This window comes from Ambystoma mexicanum, chromosome 3q (genome assembly GCF_040938575.1).
Source record: "Ambystoma mexicanum isolate Mex_15411 chromosome 3q, UKY_AmexF1_1, whole genome shotgun sequence".
NCBI lineage: Eukaryota > Metazoa > Chordata > Amphibia > Caudata > Ambystomatidae > Ambystoma > Ambystoma mexicanum.
This window is the reverse complement of record NC_090926.1, coordinates 855,897,184-855,913,092: the sequence shown is the minus strand read 5'-3', so window position 1 is coordinate 855,913,092 and position 15,909 is coordinate 855,897,184. Positions and strand designations below refer to the sequence as shown.

At 46.6% G+C, this 15,909-nt stretch overlaps 1 protein-coding gene across 1 annotated transcript in view; it reads right to left on the bottom strand.

The window, feature by feature from the left end:
• Positions 1–15,909, bottom strand: part of SCPEP1 (serine carboxypeptidase 1) — a 682,231-nt gene that overhangs the window by 417,621 nt on the left and 248,701 nt on the right. Inside the window, exons 5-6 of the mRNA XM_069654950.1 lie at positions 13,796–13,870; positions 13,615–13,687 (exon numbers count right to left, since the gene is read on the bottom strand). Of these exons, the coding sequence (XP_069511051.1) occupies positions 13,615–13,687; positions 13,796–13,870 (148 nt within the window). The remainder of the gene's footprint in view (positions 1–13,614; positions 13,688–13,795; positions 13,871–15,909) is intronic.

Sequence of the window (15,909 nt, the reverse complement as noted above, 5' to 3'; positions counted from 1 at the left end):
AAGAAGAAACGATCAATCCCCCTAGCAATATTTCGACAAGTCTAGGTTCTACCGGCATCACTTATTTACAGACAGAGGTGTATAACTCAACCTAGATGGCACTCGAATATGAGTTAGGACGGGAGAGTAAAAGATAGGCAGGTTACGAAATCAACACAGTTCAATACTTCACAGGCAAAATGTACGGTAAGAAGGCAAGAACCACAATAGATCATAAAGTTCAGGGGCCAGGCCCACTCAGAGAGAGGCAAGGCGCGATGTCCCAAAAAGTCTCTAGTGGAGATGCATTCAAGTCTTTGTAGCAAATGGTTATCGGCAGATTGAACCAGTTCAGAACAATAAATGTGAAAAGCTTGGAGGCGACCCCACGGAAAGGAGAGGATTAAGACACCTCACTCGAACCGATCGAAAGGGAAGCCAGGCAGACACGGTACCTTGTTGTGGAGGACAGCTCCGGCGGGGGCAGTTGTTCCTGGTGGTGGATGCACATCGGGTCTTTGCCAAGAGTAGAGAGGTTCTCGTCGTCGAAGAAAAGTGAAGTCCGGTGCACCACCAGGGAAGAGACCAGCCGCGGAGTGCTCCGTCACAAGGCACCACCTTTTGGTCGTGGTACAGGGGTAGTGGCTATCCGGTTGCCGAGGTGCGCTGCACGGGCAATTCGACCACTGCGTCCTGAGGCGAATAAAAAGCAAAGGGGACTGGTTGTTCCCACCAGTCAGGGGAAGAGACTCTCCGGCAGTGAGACCTCCTCTGTCGTCGGGAAGTGGCGAGTCCGCTCAGCAGGGCTCCACCGGAGGTGTCGTCGTTGCAGGTCGGCTCAGCGTTACCCTCGTCGGATTCTTAGGTCCTGTGGCGACTTCTGAAGATCCAGTCCCAAAAGCCCTGCTTCTATGCAGAAAACCCCCATTCATTCAGCCGAGCTGTCAATGAACACATGCTAAGTGGTGAGCGGGAAGGCTCACCACTTGGGCCAATCACTCCAGAGTGCGACCGGAGTTGGCAACGCAACTCGGTCCAGGGTGCCTAAACCCCCTCCCACACCCCTGTGGTAACCCAGACAGAATGGCACCACTTTGGAGGGTCTCTGTACAGAGCCTGCCAAAAGTGGAACTAAGGGCTCAACCTTTGGTTTAGGAGTCACAGAGACGAACACAGATGCCATTTTACAAACCGAGTTCTGGCAGAAAATACCATCCGATAAACCTATTTAAGATAAGTAGATCGGTGGTACGTTAGAGATTAACGAGAAAAATTATCAATCTCCAACAATGGGACGAATCCCATAGGGTTATGTCCGGGGTCGAACATAACAAGTAGTTTCCACTGCCACCAGCCAAAACTCGACGAGGGGGGACGGGACAGTGCCCCCTCGAGTAACAGATCCAGGAGTAATCAAATTACCCCATCTAGTACGTCCACAATAAGATGGTTTGTACTAGTCCTGTTAGTAAATTTAGGTCTAGTAAAGCCAATGGTGACTTTACATGCCCGGGGAGACAGTAGTCAGTCCCCGGGTATGGAGTCTATGGTGGGGGTCCGCTAGGACGCCCCAGTGCTACGGCACATAGGGTGCGGTGTAACACACATAGAAAAACATATGAGACCCTATGGAGTAAAAGACCCCATAGCCCATAGAACACATTGACATTCAAAGGAATTACACACATACATGTCCAAGAGTGGGAGGAAAAGAGTCTCACTCTTGGCAGGATGGAAAAAAACAAACTCCTGAAATCCAGCAAAGCTGCTGGGGGACTCACTAGGTTACGAAATTCAGCCTAAACAGAGAATTCTAACACCAACTAATCTAACTAATGGGGTATAAGTGTGAGTTCCTGTACCTCCCGTTTCATTGTTGCATCATGTCCTGCTCGCCCTTATCCTGCATCCCAGATCTATAATCAAGTCCCAAAGTCAGTGTATACAGCACCTCTGCTTCTGGGAACCATGCTTCACATCTTTGCCGGCCTTTTCTGCTCGGCTGCTCCCGCCGGGCAATTTTGCGTGTCCAGCCACTCCATTGCATCCTCAGGGGTCTCAAAAAATATTGCTCTGTGCCTGTGAACCACCTTCAGCTTCGCTGGGTTCATCAACATGTACTTGATTTGCGCAATCTCCTCTTCACTGTCCCAAAGTTTAGTCGTCGCCTTTGTACCTGGAGTGTATAGTCCGGGTACGCTGTGATGGACGCTGATGCTCTTTGTATTGTCCCTCCTTTGCGGAAGTATTCCAGGATTCTTTCTCTGTCTCTGTAATTTAGTATCTTGGCGATGATCGGCCTCAGTGGGGTAGGGGGGGACTCCCGGAGGGGGTTCTCTTCACGAGGGCTCTATGTGCTATCTCCACCGCAAATCCTTGGGCGAGTGTCCCCCCCTTCTATTTCTTGCAACAACATGGTTTCCATATAGTCCATGGTGTTCGATCCTTTCTCTCCCTCCGGGAAGCATCCTCAGCCCTTTTTTCCAGGTTGCTGCCTCAGCGCGTCAATCTCTGAAGCGTGCGCCGTGCAGGCAGGCGTGTTCGATTTCACATCTTTTTCTAGTTCTTCGTGCGTTCCGCAATTGCTCTCACATCTTGTCTGAATAAGTTGGCATCTACTTGTACTGCGTCAATTTTGGAGTCCAGTGACTCCGAGTGTGGTCATTGCTGCGTCCAGTTTCGTTCCCCATGCCACCTTGAAGTCTGCAATAGCTTCTAGAATCTGCTGATCGCTTCGAGCCTGAGGTTTGTCCATCTGTGATCTCCTCTCCTTGTTCCTGGCTCCCTCGGTTGTTTGTGGCGTTTTTGTGAAATCCTCCAATGTGGATTGCTTCCCTTTTATCTTGGGTTGCTTGGCTGCCATCACAATATATCCAGGCGCTGCACCCTGAAGCGGTCAGGGACCAGTATCTTATATATGTACACGTGCCAGTTTGCCCGGTGCAAGAGACCGTTGGGGGCTGTCCACTATGTTGGTCAGGGGGCAGGCACTATCATAAACACGCCGTACATGCTTTGTATAGCCCTTTGTTGAACAATTGTTGGTATTGTTACAGTTAACACAGTGATCTTCGCTATGTGCACTTCTCTTCCTCAGCTACCCTCAGGCACTCCTCTGCAGTCCTTGCCTGCTTCTTCGCATTCCAATTACGCGTGCATTTCGGTGGGTCCCATATTGCACCCGGTGTGGTGCCTGAAAAGAGTTCCCCCGACAGTCATCCACCTTCCTGCTCGTGCTTACATTAGCTGCAGTACGTCTGGGGCTCTGTATTCATGTTACTGCTACATTGTATTCGAGCGAAATCTGCTTCTGCGTATGCTCAGGTTTGAAAAAGTTCCAGTCACACAGAGCATGGGATTATCCCAGTCCACGGCAGAAGTTGTTACACTGCAGATAGATCAGGCGCGTCCAGCCCCAGTTTGTGTTACTCAGGCGGATTTCCTATTTTGCATGCTTCCACGCTACGTTCTAACAGCAGGCACCAGTAACGTTATCCGTTCTATGTGAATCACTTTATTTGTGCCTCCCTCGCCACGCCGATCTGCATTACACTTTTCTCTCTCAGTCCATGCCCCCGCTTCCAAGCGGGACAGAGTACAGCCACCAGGCTCGCCTCCGGACCGTCAGAAGCCGCAGCCGGCCAATGTCACCTCCCAGGATGGAGCTTTGCTCCGGCTCCCTGCGTGCACCTCCCTCGGAGTGTGCCTTGCTTGTATATCAGTGTTTTCCGATGGCAGCAACCACCGCAACTCGCTTGGAGAGTGTTTACTCCCCGTTGTCGCCCTTCTGCAATTTCATGAGTCAGCCACAAGCTCTGTATGACCCAGTCTCCTCAATTTCAGCTTCGGCACTCCGAGCAATTCCTTTGTTCTGGCACGGATGCCATTTTGTTCGTGCTTCCGTGATGTTACTCAGACCTTTCTTTTGCTAATATTACCACATTTGCTGCAAAATCCTCCACGCCAGTGCCTTCTTCACAACCCGCATACGTTCCCCATAGCAGTTGCCCCATTTTTTATTCAAAATGCATCAGTTTTTGCATACGTGCATGGGAGGATCATGTAGGATCTGCAGGAGCCCCTCTGGGTCACGACTTATTCCATGGCTGCTCGGCCACACCCTTCCTGCAAATATGTATGTTACCATTTGACTACAATGTGAACCAAAAGATCATACTTTATGATGACTAAGCGAAAGACCTGTCCTGATATTACATCTCAATAACGTAAGAAGAAAACTAACCCCGCTATTCTCCAAATGAAGGACTTAAAACCACCTGGTAAACAAAACTGAAGTTGTATTAAATAATTTTAAATCATGAAAGAAATGGGTATCCAAATAAGAAGACGGAGAGAAGAACGGTCTGCAGGGTAAAAACACATTGAGGCACGGTAAACTGGCATTTACTAGGAAAACAATCACCACCTAGCTTATTCCACAAAATGCCTCGTATGTAGTATGGGCAATCCGGAAAATATGTCCCGTTTTAAATACCCAAGAACACTAAAGAAAGGGCTCTTATTTTTTTGCCTCCTGTTCAAATACACAAAAATAAGAGAATCCACCACCCCCAATCTGGTGATTTGAACGCATTTCATCAACCTATAATAAGTTTACTGTTGCAAAATGTATTCAGCTTTCAAAGAGATTTGCTCCTCTAGCAGAGCCATCGGATTCTATTTCTTTACACACAGCATTGAAGATGGAAAGATTATTCTTGCTAATGGTGACGCCTCCCCTTTTTTCAATTTGCTGCCAATTCCAACGGAGGTTTGGTCAAGTAGTAATAAAATAAGGCGATGAGAACTGTGTTATACAGAATAAGTGCCCTGAGCAGCTAGACATAACCAAAACAAATCCTAAATGGAGTAAAGAGGTTTTGAAACTTAATATGACAGAAACAGTAAAATAGATGTTATTTCAATGTTAGTGAAGCCCCCATTTAGTCCAAGTCTATGATCCGGCAGACACGACGACTACCAATTTGCACAAAACATGGACACATGTGTCTAAAGGGCCACAAGGGTGTCCCCAAGCAATGGTTTGGTTCCCTCTGTACAGCAAGGTCATCATAGTGAGGCTAAATCTAAGGTCAGAGTCACCCAAAATGTTTGATTTAAATTAGAATGCGGACGTATCTTTTTAATGCCTCTGCTGAAAGTTATTAATGTTTCTTCAGCCCAAATCAAATCTGGATCCACAGCATGTACAGTGGAAAAAAATGTATTTCCAAAATATAGAAGCCTCTCGACCCAGCACACAAAAAGGAATGGATTCATTTATTAAATAATTTACTCACAAATATGTTTATTTTGTACAAAGACCCTAAGCAAGCGGGAAGATCGGAAAGCCATGATAAACAGGATTTCCCCCATTACACAGGCTATGCTAAAGGCTGCTAGTCTAGTATTCATGGAGACATTGTAGAGGCCGAGCGTCTGCATGATTTAATAACTGTTACTCAGAGACTCTTTGCTGGGCAGACCCGTATTTAGTTATAGGTATTTCCCACCTATAGGGTCCCAGTTGTTTATAAGGAAAACACAAAAGGCCTCCATGCACCCCCCTTCACATACAATCAGGTCTAATGACAAATATTAATCCCATAGATAAGCAAACTTTGCTTGCTCAGAAACAGCTCAGGCCCAAAGGTCTGATGGAGAATTAACTAATGGGGAGTGAGATTATTTTCCCCCTTAAAGTACATACTCTGAAAGTTGCATTACCTAGTAGATGCAACTTAGAAGAGCTATGTAAAATTATGTCCTGGAACACTGCTGGTCCAATTAATAAATTAGAAGAACAGGACTGGCATTCCGTTGATGCCTGCTCAAAGCATCCGCCAAACTGTTCTCTGTCCCCACCAGATGAACTGCAGAGACTGAGATCCAGTTCTCCAACAGCCAGATCCACAGCTGCATCGCCTCTTTGCAGAGGGGGAGTAAGTGTATGCCACCTTACTTGTTTAGATAGTGCATACCCACCGTATTGGCCATCAGAATCATCACATGCTTCCCCTGCAGAGATGGAGCGAAGGCCTTCAGGGTTAACCTGATGACTCGACTCCAGTCGGTTGATGTGCCACCTGGCTTCCGTTGCGGACCAAAGTCCGTTCAACTGCAGGTCCTCGCAGCGAGACCAACCACTCAGGCCTAAGGCCATGGAGGCCAGACGTCATGAGATTGCTGCGGACTACCAACCAGGCGAGGTCGATGACCAAAGTTACAGACACTTTGAGGGAATCAGAGAGCTCCAAGGGGTCAGTGGTTGTGACCACTGACCCCTTAGCCACTGAAGGGATCTCCTATGCAATCTGGCCTCTGGCACTAGGAAAATACAGGAGGCCTTGAGACCTAAGAGACAGAGGAAGGAAGCCGCTGGTTGAGTGGTGTGGTTCCAGGACTCTTCGGGAGGGATGGCATTCCTAACCCGGGTGTCTACGACTGCCCCAATGAACTGGAGCCTTTGGACCGGAGTCACTTGGGACTTCAAGTTCAGGGAGAAGTCCAGCCTGTGCAGTAGCAGACAGGTGTCCTCTAGATAAGACAAGACCTGCCCCGCTGACTTCCCTCGGATCATCCAGTTGTCTAGGTATGGGTATACATGGACCCTGGATCCCCTGAGGTGAGTCGCCACTACCGCCATGTGCAGACTCTCAAAGCGCAAGTCAAACCATAGATAGTGCTTGTCCCCCAAGATGAACCTTAGGAACTTCCTGTGCTTTTGATGATCAGCACATGGAAATAAGAGTCTTGTAGATCTATGGACACCAGCCAGTCCTGTCGCTCGAGAGCATGCAGAATTTCTCTCAATGTCACCATCCTCAATTTGTCTTTCCTCAGGAACTTGTGAGGTCCAGAATGGGACAGAGACCTCCCCATTTCTTTGGTACCAGGAAATACTGAAAATACCAACCCGATCCCCTCTGTTCCGGAGATACCTCTTTCACAGCACGCCTTACAGGGCTCGCAGTTCTTCCTGCCGGTCCTGTCCCGGTTTGGATCATAGGGGGTGGTGGTCTGCCCAGTGGTTTTCTTAAAGGAAGACAAACCCACAGAACGAGCTGTAGAGCCCAGGCATTGGAAGTGACTCCCTGCCACTGGGGCCAGTGCTCTGTCAACCTTCCGCCAACCGGTAAGGTGAGAGGGGAAATCTAAGCGGCTTAGAAGGCTGGGTTGCCCCCCGGCCAATGTCACTGTCTGCTGCGATAAACACTTCTGCCCTTGCCTCGCAGGTGGGAGCTGTGCTTTCCTGCTGTAAGGTGTAGATCGCCTGTAGCCCCTTGCCCTAGAGACGAAGCTGAAGGCAGACTTCCCGGGCTGCGCAGCCTGCCTAGGATTTGGATTCCTTACATTTTTCCAAGGTAACATCAGCCTTTTGGCCAAACAGGTCGCCCTCGAAGGGCATGCCCAGCAATTTTGCCTGGATATTAGGCAAAAAGCCAGGAGATTTCAAGTAGGCCTGCTTCCTCAGTGTTACTGCCAACACCACAGAACGGCCCACATAGCCGATGATGTCCAGGCCAGTTCGCAGCGACTGCCTTGCTACCTCTTTCCCATCCTCCACCAGCTGTAGGAAGCCCTCACGTATTTCCTCCTCAGGGAATTACTGCACAGCATTCTCCACTGTTGTCCAAATCCCAAATGAATATTTGGCAAAGCTACTTGCCACATTGATAGCTTTAAGGGCCATACTGCCTGAAGTAAATGCCTTCTTCATCAATCAACCTTCTTCGCTTCCCTGTCGGGTGGTAGAGTGGAAGTTGAAGAAGCTGGTCAGGAGGAGAATGTAGCAGCTTGCATAACAAGCCCTTCCGGAGAAGGGCGTGAGGAATTAAGGGTCCCCTCTAACCGGCCTATACTTCCCGGAAATGGTGACACTAACCAGGGGAATAGAACATGAACAGGCTGCTGCACAGAGCGGTCAGAGCAATTGCAGGGTTTAGAGGCATGTTGCGCTCCGTCACCGGACCTTTATCCAAAATATCGGTGAGGTCGTACCCCTGCACTGGCGCTGCTGAGGATTGTGTCAATGACCCCTTCTACCAAAGCCCTGTATTTGGAGACATTCGGAGTACAGGGCTGGCTTTGTTGAAATTCCAGGTCTAGTGAGGTATCCAACCACTGGCCTCATGAAGCCCCGAGCTAGCTGTAGTATCTGATTCTGGTCCTTCAAATAGTCGACTCCCCCGTGCCTATGTAAACGTGGGGGGTGGGGGGGGGTGGGTCGACATCCCCTTGGTCTCTGTCATGGGTGCTGAAAGAAAGAAAACATTTTTATCAGAGCAGGGTGTAAGATTTACCGACAACGGTCGGCGCACATGGCTTGTCTTTAAGCACAGATAGGGTAGCCGTCAACATCAATTGAAGACGTAATGCCGAAGAATTGATGGCTTTGAATGCTCAGGATGGACCAGTCTCCTTCGATGTCGAAGGGTTCATCGATGTCGGAGGTCGGGAAAACAGAGCGCCGGTTTTGCCTCCGAGACCTGCTATGGGGGGAGGGGGAGCACCGCACCTACCGGAGGTTTTAAAATCCTCCCACTCCTGGCGGGTGGAAGGCCCAACCGACGGCTTACCTTTTTTCTGTCCCAGCGATGGCGGTGAAGTATTTTCTTTTGGGATGAGGAAGAATGGCTTGTCGAGTTGGAATGCTTCTTCCGCCCATGTTCTTTTTGGGGGTGAGCCCCTCGGTTTCGGCCTCTGAGGACCGAACCGTCGACCGCGTCAGATTTTGAGGGTGGTCGACCAAGCACAAGCTTAACAGCCCGGTCGAGAAGGGATTTCGGCTTCATTTTGGCGCACGATGTGACCCTTCCGTCCCGTTACCCGTGCCAAGGCACCACAGACAACTCGAGTGAGTCAGTGATGGACATCTTGGTGCCACAATTAATACACCGCTTGAAGCCAGAAATCTGAGCGACTGACATTTTGCAGCAAGCAATTTAGAAAAAAGTCAAAATGCTCTGACAAAAAAACGTTGAATGAGTCGAAAACTCGATCTGTGTTCCCAAGCAGCGCGACAGCGGGTTGATAAACGGAACTGAGGTATGGGGTGTAGGGACAGAGTTCATATAGATGACACCAGACGTCACGTCCCGAGCAGATGAGAGTACAGAGAAAGACTGATCAAGTCGAGTTCCACTACGCCCCCTGTCGAAAGAACATCTGAAGCAGCAAAACTGGATGGAATATCTAGCAGATGAGGAATATGCAGGAGAAAAGCAATCCATTGAAATTTGTCTCCCCGATCTTGGATGTGGAAAAATCCAGTGGCAAAGCTGGAATTTAAACGGCGTGATGAAGACCAAGGATAAGACAGACACTTACCCAAAAGACCACGGAAAGTACTCATCAGGACACCTGCAAAATCGCTTATTAGGATTGTACACTGCAGGAAAATGTAAAAACAGCTTTTTAGGGTTAAAAAGGGTGTGTGTATAGTTTATTCTTTGCCAGCAATATTTTAACCTCTTTTTGGTCACTTTCCAAGTGTCCACGGCTAATCGTCCAAGAGGCAAATGCATATATTTGTCCTATGTAATTTCTTCCATTGGGAAACAACAACTAAATGACATTTGCACATTTCACTTCCTGTTGAGATCACTTGCCACTGCATAGATTAACAAGCCCCGGCCCCCAAATTACTTTGGTTTTCAGACTGGTGAGGCCCTTCTCCACTGCTTGATCTGAGAAGACCCTTGTTGGTGCTTTAACCCTTGGACCGGTGGCAACAAACACTCTTGACCCCTGCTTGAGCATCACTGCCTTCGGGAGTGTCCCCTGGACTACCCAGTGGATGGACCAGCTCGCTCCTGGACTACCTCAACACAGCAGTTCCGAGCAGAGCCTTGAACTTGGCAGATCTTCAGCTTATGCCACAAGTTGCATGTTCCTTTATGCTCAGCCGTCTCACTCCAAGGGAAGCTGTGCTGTGGCTGCTTCTGTGTTCACCTCTCACCGCCTGGTCATGGTGACCTTCGTTGGATCCAGTGAGGTGTCCTGAGGGGGTCTGCACCACATAAGTCTTCATCCTTCTTTGTTTGGGGTCTTCTTATGGGAACTGACAGTTTCCAGACTATGACCTCTACAGCACGCAACTCCTGGTCCTTCCTCACCCGAACCAAGCACAGACGATATTGTGCCCAATGGATTTGGGAAGACCTGCAGTGGTATCTAGAAGAATCGCAGTCAGGTGGGGAAGTTAACATACCCGTTGGTCTCCCCCAGACCTCCATAGGCTAACATTGGGTGTAAAGTCCTTGGCCCCTCAACTCCCTCGGACCTAGCTCCTGGTTGTCGAACCAGTGTTAGGGATTCTCTACTGGGTTTTACCTCGTGAATAGTGGGGTACTTGCCTGAATTTGGCTGATCCTGTTAAGATGGGATTTCTACAATTGGAGTCAAGTCAAATGGGGCTTGGCTGGTGCCTGTGTGGGACTGGATGACTGGTTTTAGTCAAATGTGTTAAAGGGCTGAGCCCCGTCGACAATTTTAAAATACTCTGTGGTTTATCAACCTTCCTAGCGGCATCAGGAATATCATATCCTAGATTTTTGTTTGGGTATACACCGTTTGGGTGGTCAATGTGGAAACTATTGTACATCATTCCTCGTCGCCAGCAATACATTGGTTTGAAGTTCAGTTTTGTCCTACTCGTTAGAGTCGGAGAGAGCTTGCCTAGTTTTCTGGACAACAGACTGGGATGTGGCAGTAGTATTATTGTGTGTACTGATTGTGAACACCTAAGTTGAGGAATCATTGCTTGCGAGGTTGTCACCCTTTGTGGTGTGTGATGAGAGTGAGGTGGTTGTGTGGTCGTGTGCTAACTGGGGGCGTTTGCTATCCCATGATGTGCTTCTTATATTGGCATCTTGCTGGTTGTGGCATTCTGTGCTTGCAATGGTTTATTTTGCTTGTTCGTTTAGTACATTCAGGGAGCAGTAGGCCGCGTGCCAGCCCATATTAGGGTAGTCTTTGCTTGCGGGTGGCAGCCGTGCCAGTAACGGATAGGAGTGGTTTTGTTCTTACACCGATGGTCAGGAGAGCAGGTTGAAGGGACAAGCAGGGTCAGGTAGCGCTCAGGTTTGAGACCTACTGTTGGCAGCAGTGGGTACAAGGAGTTACCTGCAGTTTTGGTGGCTATGATTGCAGCGATGTTGGTGCAGATCTGCTGCCAGGTTGTTAGTTACGCCTGTTTGGATAACCAGTTTCCTTGGTTCTTCAAGCGGATATGAGTGTGTCTGGTTTGTGTATATTTTGGATTGACCTGGTGTGTTGAAGCTGTGTACCGGGTTTTCCTGTTGTGTGAATATGTGTCTTTGTAATAAAAAAAAAAAAAAAAAGAGAGAGAGAGAGAGGTAGGTGTGTTATGACTCGTTTGCCTGTTTATTCCCCGCTTCCTGTATGCATGGTTTGAGTGAGGTAATGGAGAGAATGATCTGTTAGAGTCTTGAATGGTGGTGGATGACTGAGTGTTCCAGCCCTGGTGTTTGGAAGTATCTAGCCTAGGTGTTGGGAGCCTGTGGGCTCCCTGTGGCTCCTATATGGCTCCCATTAAGCATAGGTCCTGGTAACATCTTATCTACAAAGAAACTGAATAGAGAAGCTTATGTAACTTACGTGCTGTCTCAATGATCTTGCTTCGTAACAGGGTTCATATAATATTGAGGTAAAGTTACCAAAAGAGAAATAGTTTTTAACAAATACATATCTGCACCACATCCCACTGCATCATTATTCGCTTCCTGCCACCTTGCCAGCTGAACATGAGCAACAGGTAAGTGCAGACTTTCAGCCCTATACCTCTGTCAAAAGCCTTGACCCACTGCCCCCAATTTTAATACTGACCCCTATCCTTACTTTTAATAAATTAACCCATAACTGTATGGACCTTCAACCTTTTTACCAAAAGAAAATAAATAAATAATCCATTCCCAACTAGCACTCTTATTGGACCTTCCCAGGGCAGCCTTGCACCCGGCAAAGGGCAGTGGATAAGAGAGATTACTGGTGGCCTGTTAGCCTGGTGCCGTGCAACACCCTTATTCAGACAAACACAGAAAAGAAGGTAAGGGACATCACTATATAATTTGGACTAATTTGGTGTCCGCTGCTTTTAAATTTAGTCACACTAATACTGTACCGATTTGGTGTGCACTAAATAGAACCACACTAAAACTGTACCCTGCTGCTTTTGAATTTAGACACAGCAGAACTGTATAGATTTAGTCAAGACCACTTTAAAATGTAGCCACACTAGAAGTGTACCAATGTATTTGTTTAGATTTAGTTTAGTCACACCACACACCAGGACCAAATCAAACATGGGACAATACAAAATGAAGAACCAACAACACCCAGAGATCACCTGAAACGAACTAACAACCCCCGCTTATCTTCTACACACCCTGATACCTCATGTTCTACAAACACCCCCAGAGGGCTAGTGCAACAACCCACCCAAAAACTTGCTAACCTCACACCCTTCTCTAATCCTGCTACAAACCCAATACCTGCAAACACACAACTCAGACACTGGACACCACTTAAACTGACACAAGCCCAGTGTGCATAAAGTACACCCAGAAAGCTTACACGCGCAGATGCCAGTTCCTTCTGGTTCTGTACGCTTCAACAGATGAGCACTAATTCTATCCTATCCCTCTAACCATCATCAACCAATCCCACCTACTTTTCTTAAAGTCACGTGAGCACCTGGAGACCATGCAAATGGCGGCAGTGCATGGTATAAATCAACATAACATTTCTGAACATCTGACCCAAAGAGGCTATACACTGGAACCTGTAACTTTCAGGCACAAGGCCCCAAACCATATTAGGGTTGGACTTCATAAGCATGAGTGAAGCCGTTCTTGTGCTTATTCTGACTGTTATTACTCATTTGCCTTGCATCTGACTTCTCACTTGTTTAACAGAGGTATATAATGCATATGCAATTATACTCCTAATGGTGAATGTATATATGGTTTTGACCGACAATATTTACCTGTGGTTTTTATATGTGAAGTGTGTAACTAAAGGCCTAATAAATAACTGTATTTTGATATACTAACTTGAATGAATAGTATTGCTCTATGTGGACTCATTGTAGCCCTAGAACACTCACTTTCCCTGACACTAAGCCTGGACTGCTTGCCTACCTTAACCTGATTGGGTTTTGGTTAAACACCCAATGTCTTTGCTCTTTACTTTAAATAGGGTGGCCTCCCAAAAGCCTCCCACAGGGCTGATTTTGGAAATGTTTCTTAGAAAGGTGCCATCACTTCACATTTCTATATTGCAGTGGATGTTTTGGGAACCCATCACATTGTCTAGCTATCTATGGGGCAACCGCAAATATATTTATTTTCCAACAATTTTCAGACTTTCATCTCCCACTTCTTTCCTTGGAATTAGTCAGATTTTAAAATAATCTGGTTTACAGAGGATTATCAGTACTCCTCTTTTAAACAAGGTGTAGTCATCCTCGGATAAAAAACATGAAATTAAAAGCAGTAACTTTGTTTTCTTGGTCAGAGTTTCTGCCCTGACCGATGGAACAGTGGCTATGATAGTAGAATCTACGGAATTTCAAAAGTTTAGACATTAGTTGCAAAATAAAATGAAGAATACCTAAAGGGGAGATCCAGGAGTCACCCAAAGCAGCACCAGAAAAATTGCACTTAATGCTCCCCGCCTGAACAGCCTGAAATGGAAAAAAAGCAGGTGGTCACTGAAATGTTTAGACTACCCCCAAGTAAATTACCTTCGTCCATTTCAGTTCAACAACATAATCAGCAAATCAAAACCGTACCTTTTGAAGCTCAAAGGATACTGCGGCTGCCATTTTGCCTCCGTAGGATTCAGAGAAAATGTGGAAGGGAATGCTCTGAAAATAAACCGAAGAACCTACATAAATTTATTGCAAGCTCCCCTTTTCCACCCACTGCTTTCAGCCATTTCTGGCCAGGCAACTTAAACATACATGAGGGTTACACTTGACTTGTGGTTTTTTTTTTTTTTACACTCCCAATGTATTACCTCAAGTAAACATCAAATATCTCTGCTCCATCAACTAAACCTCAGCATGGGAATTCCGCTGCCAACATTAAGTGATTCTGGTAAGTAAGGACAGGGCACCATCCTGTAGAGATGTGGCTCTCTCACTAACTGGAGCACACAGAGGGAACGTGGGCAGTGGGGCAGGTGATGGAACATACTCCACAAGGCGCCTGGAGTTTGTTAATACTTCTTCCCTCAAGGTGCATTGTCCCAGTTAGGGATTTTTTTTGGTCTTTTTTTTTTACATACAGTTTATTACAAAAGCAAACAAGCAAAAACCTCCTCAAAACAAATACAACTAAAACACAATCCAACATAAAACCTTAGATCATCTGACCGTCACAATCAATATTTCACATCCATTAGAACATTTCAACCTGCAAAACCCAACAGGATCCCTATACATTCCTAATTACAAGTTAAAAAATGTCTTCAAAACTTTAGCAGGCAAAACTACTGGGTAATTCTCCCCTCGAACCAGGAAATTCCAAAATATGTCTGCCTCTTGACACTGGCCATCTCTGATCCACTCACCCATATACTTGGTCCGAGCTGCCATCAATGCTGGAAAAAACACTATAATGTACTTAAACTTCTCAGGATTTGTTGCCATTTTACAAAATCTGCAAACCATTCGTTTTTTATATACCCACAAAATGTCCTTGGCTGGGTGGAAATTCAGACTGAATCGTATGTACCGAGTCTTATACCAAGGACAGGGGAAGGAGTCTCAAGTATCGAGGCACACAGTCATAAGCCTTATTCTCAGTAAATAATGCAGATTGTAAAGAGCGTCAATTTTTATCCTCTGTGATGTGGATCCAGGCTTGCTGTCAAAGGTTACTTTTTACCTTTCTCTGGATTTGCCAGAAACAATTCTTGATCTGCATCCAGGGATTCTAGAATTCCCCGACAACAGGTCACCCACTGACCAAAGAGATCCCCAGCCATGTCTGCCCATTTTCACGCTTAGAATTAGGAATGGAGGGGCCGCTGGCGACGTACACTTACAGACAGTGCTCCAGATTGGATTTTGGAGCGAGTATTTTACGCCCAATTCTTTTGAATTAGAGAGTAAATCCGATTTTAAGGGAGTAAAAATGAGTTTCTCCTTTGCAAAAGAGTTAAAAGTGCCCGTCAACTATCCAATTTGTGCATAAAATTAAAACTTTGTTCAAAAACATTAGTGACAAAACAGCTGTATTTCAAAGGGGTTCTAAATAATTTATTGCACCTGTGGAAAACATTTGCCCCACACAAGAACCTTGTAGATGCATATTACCCAGCTTCATCTTCCTGATACGTGGGCACAAACTCTTAAGAGCTACTATAGATGCCAGCTAGTTACATCGGATGATTCATAAATGAAGTCCCTCACTCTACCAGCATCACTTCTCTGCCTCTCGGGCTTACCATTGCTGCCTGATACTACCTGCACTTGACAGCCACTCCATGTTTATGCTCCATCTCTCCTTCTCTTTGCTGCTCTGTTTCACTTGTCTCTCCCTTTCTAAAGCTCTGTCTCTCAGCCGTAAGTGTTGCGATGCTACGTTTTCTGGTCTGTTTCTCTGTCACTCTTCCTCTCCCATCTCAGCATTCGATTGTTGCCGTTTCCCTCCTATATCTCGCTGTATCGGTTGATATAACTCCTCTTCCTCTCTCATGTCATTACTCTGGCTATATCTGTTTTTTCATGTTCTTGTTGCTACTCCTTTTGATTATCTTTCTTGCACTGTCTTATGTTATTGGCCTTCCCTTCTCTAGTCTTGCTTTGCTATTTCCATCTCTCCCCACCTGCTGTTGATCTGCGTTTTATTTTACTGTCTCTAAATCTCTCTTTTGCTTGGCTTCTATCCTTCAATCCTA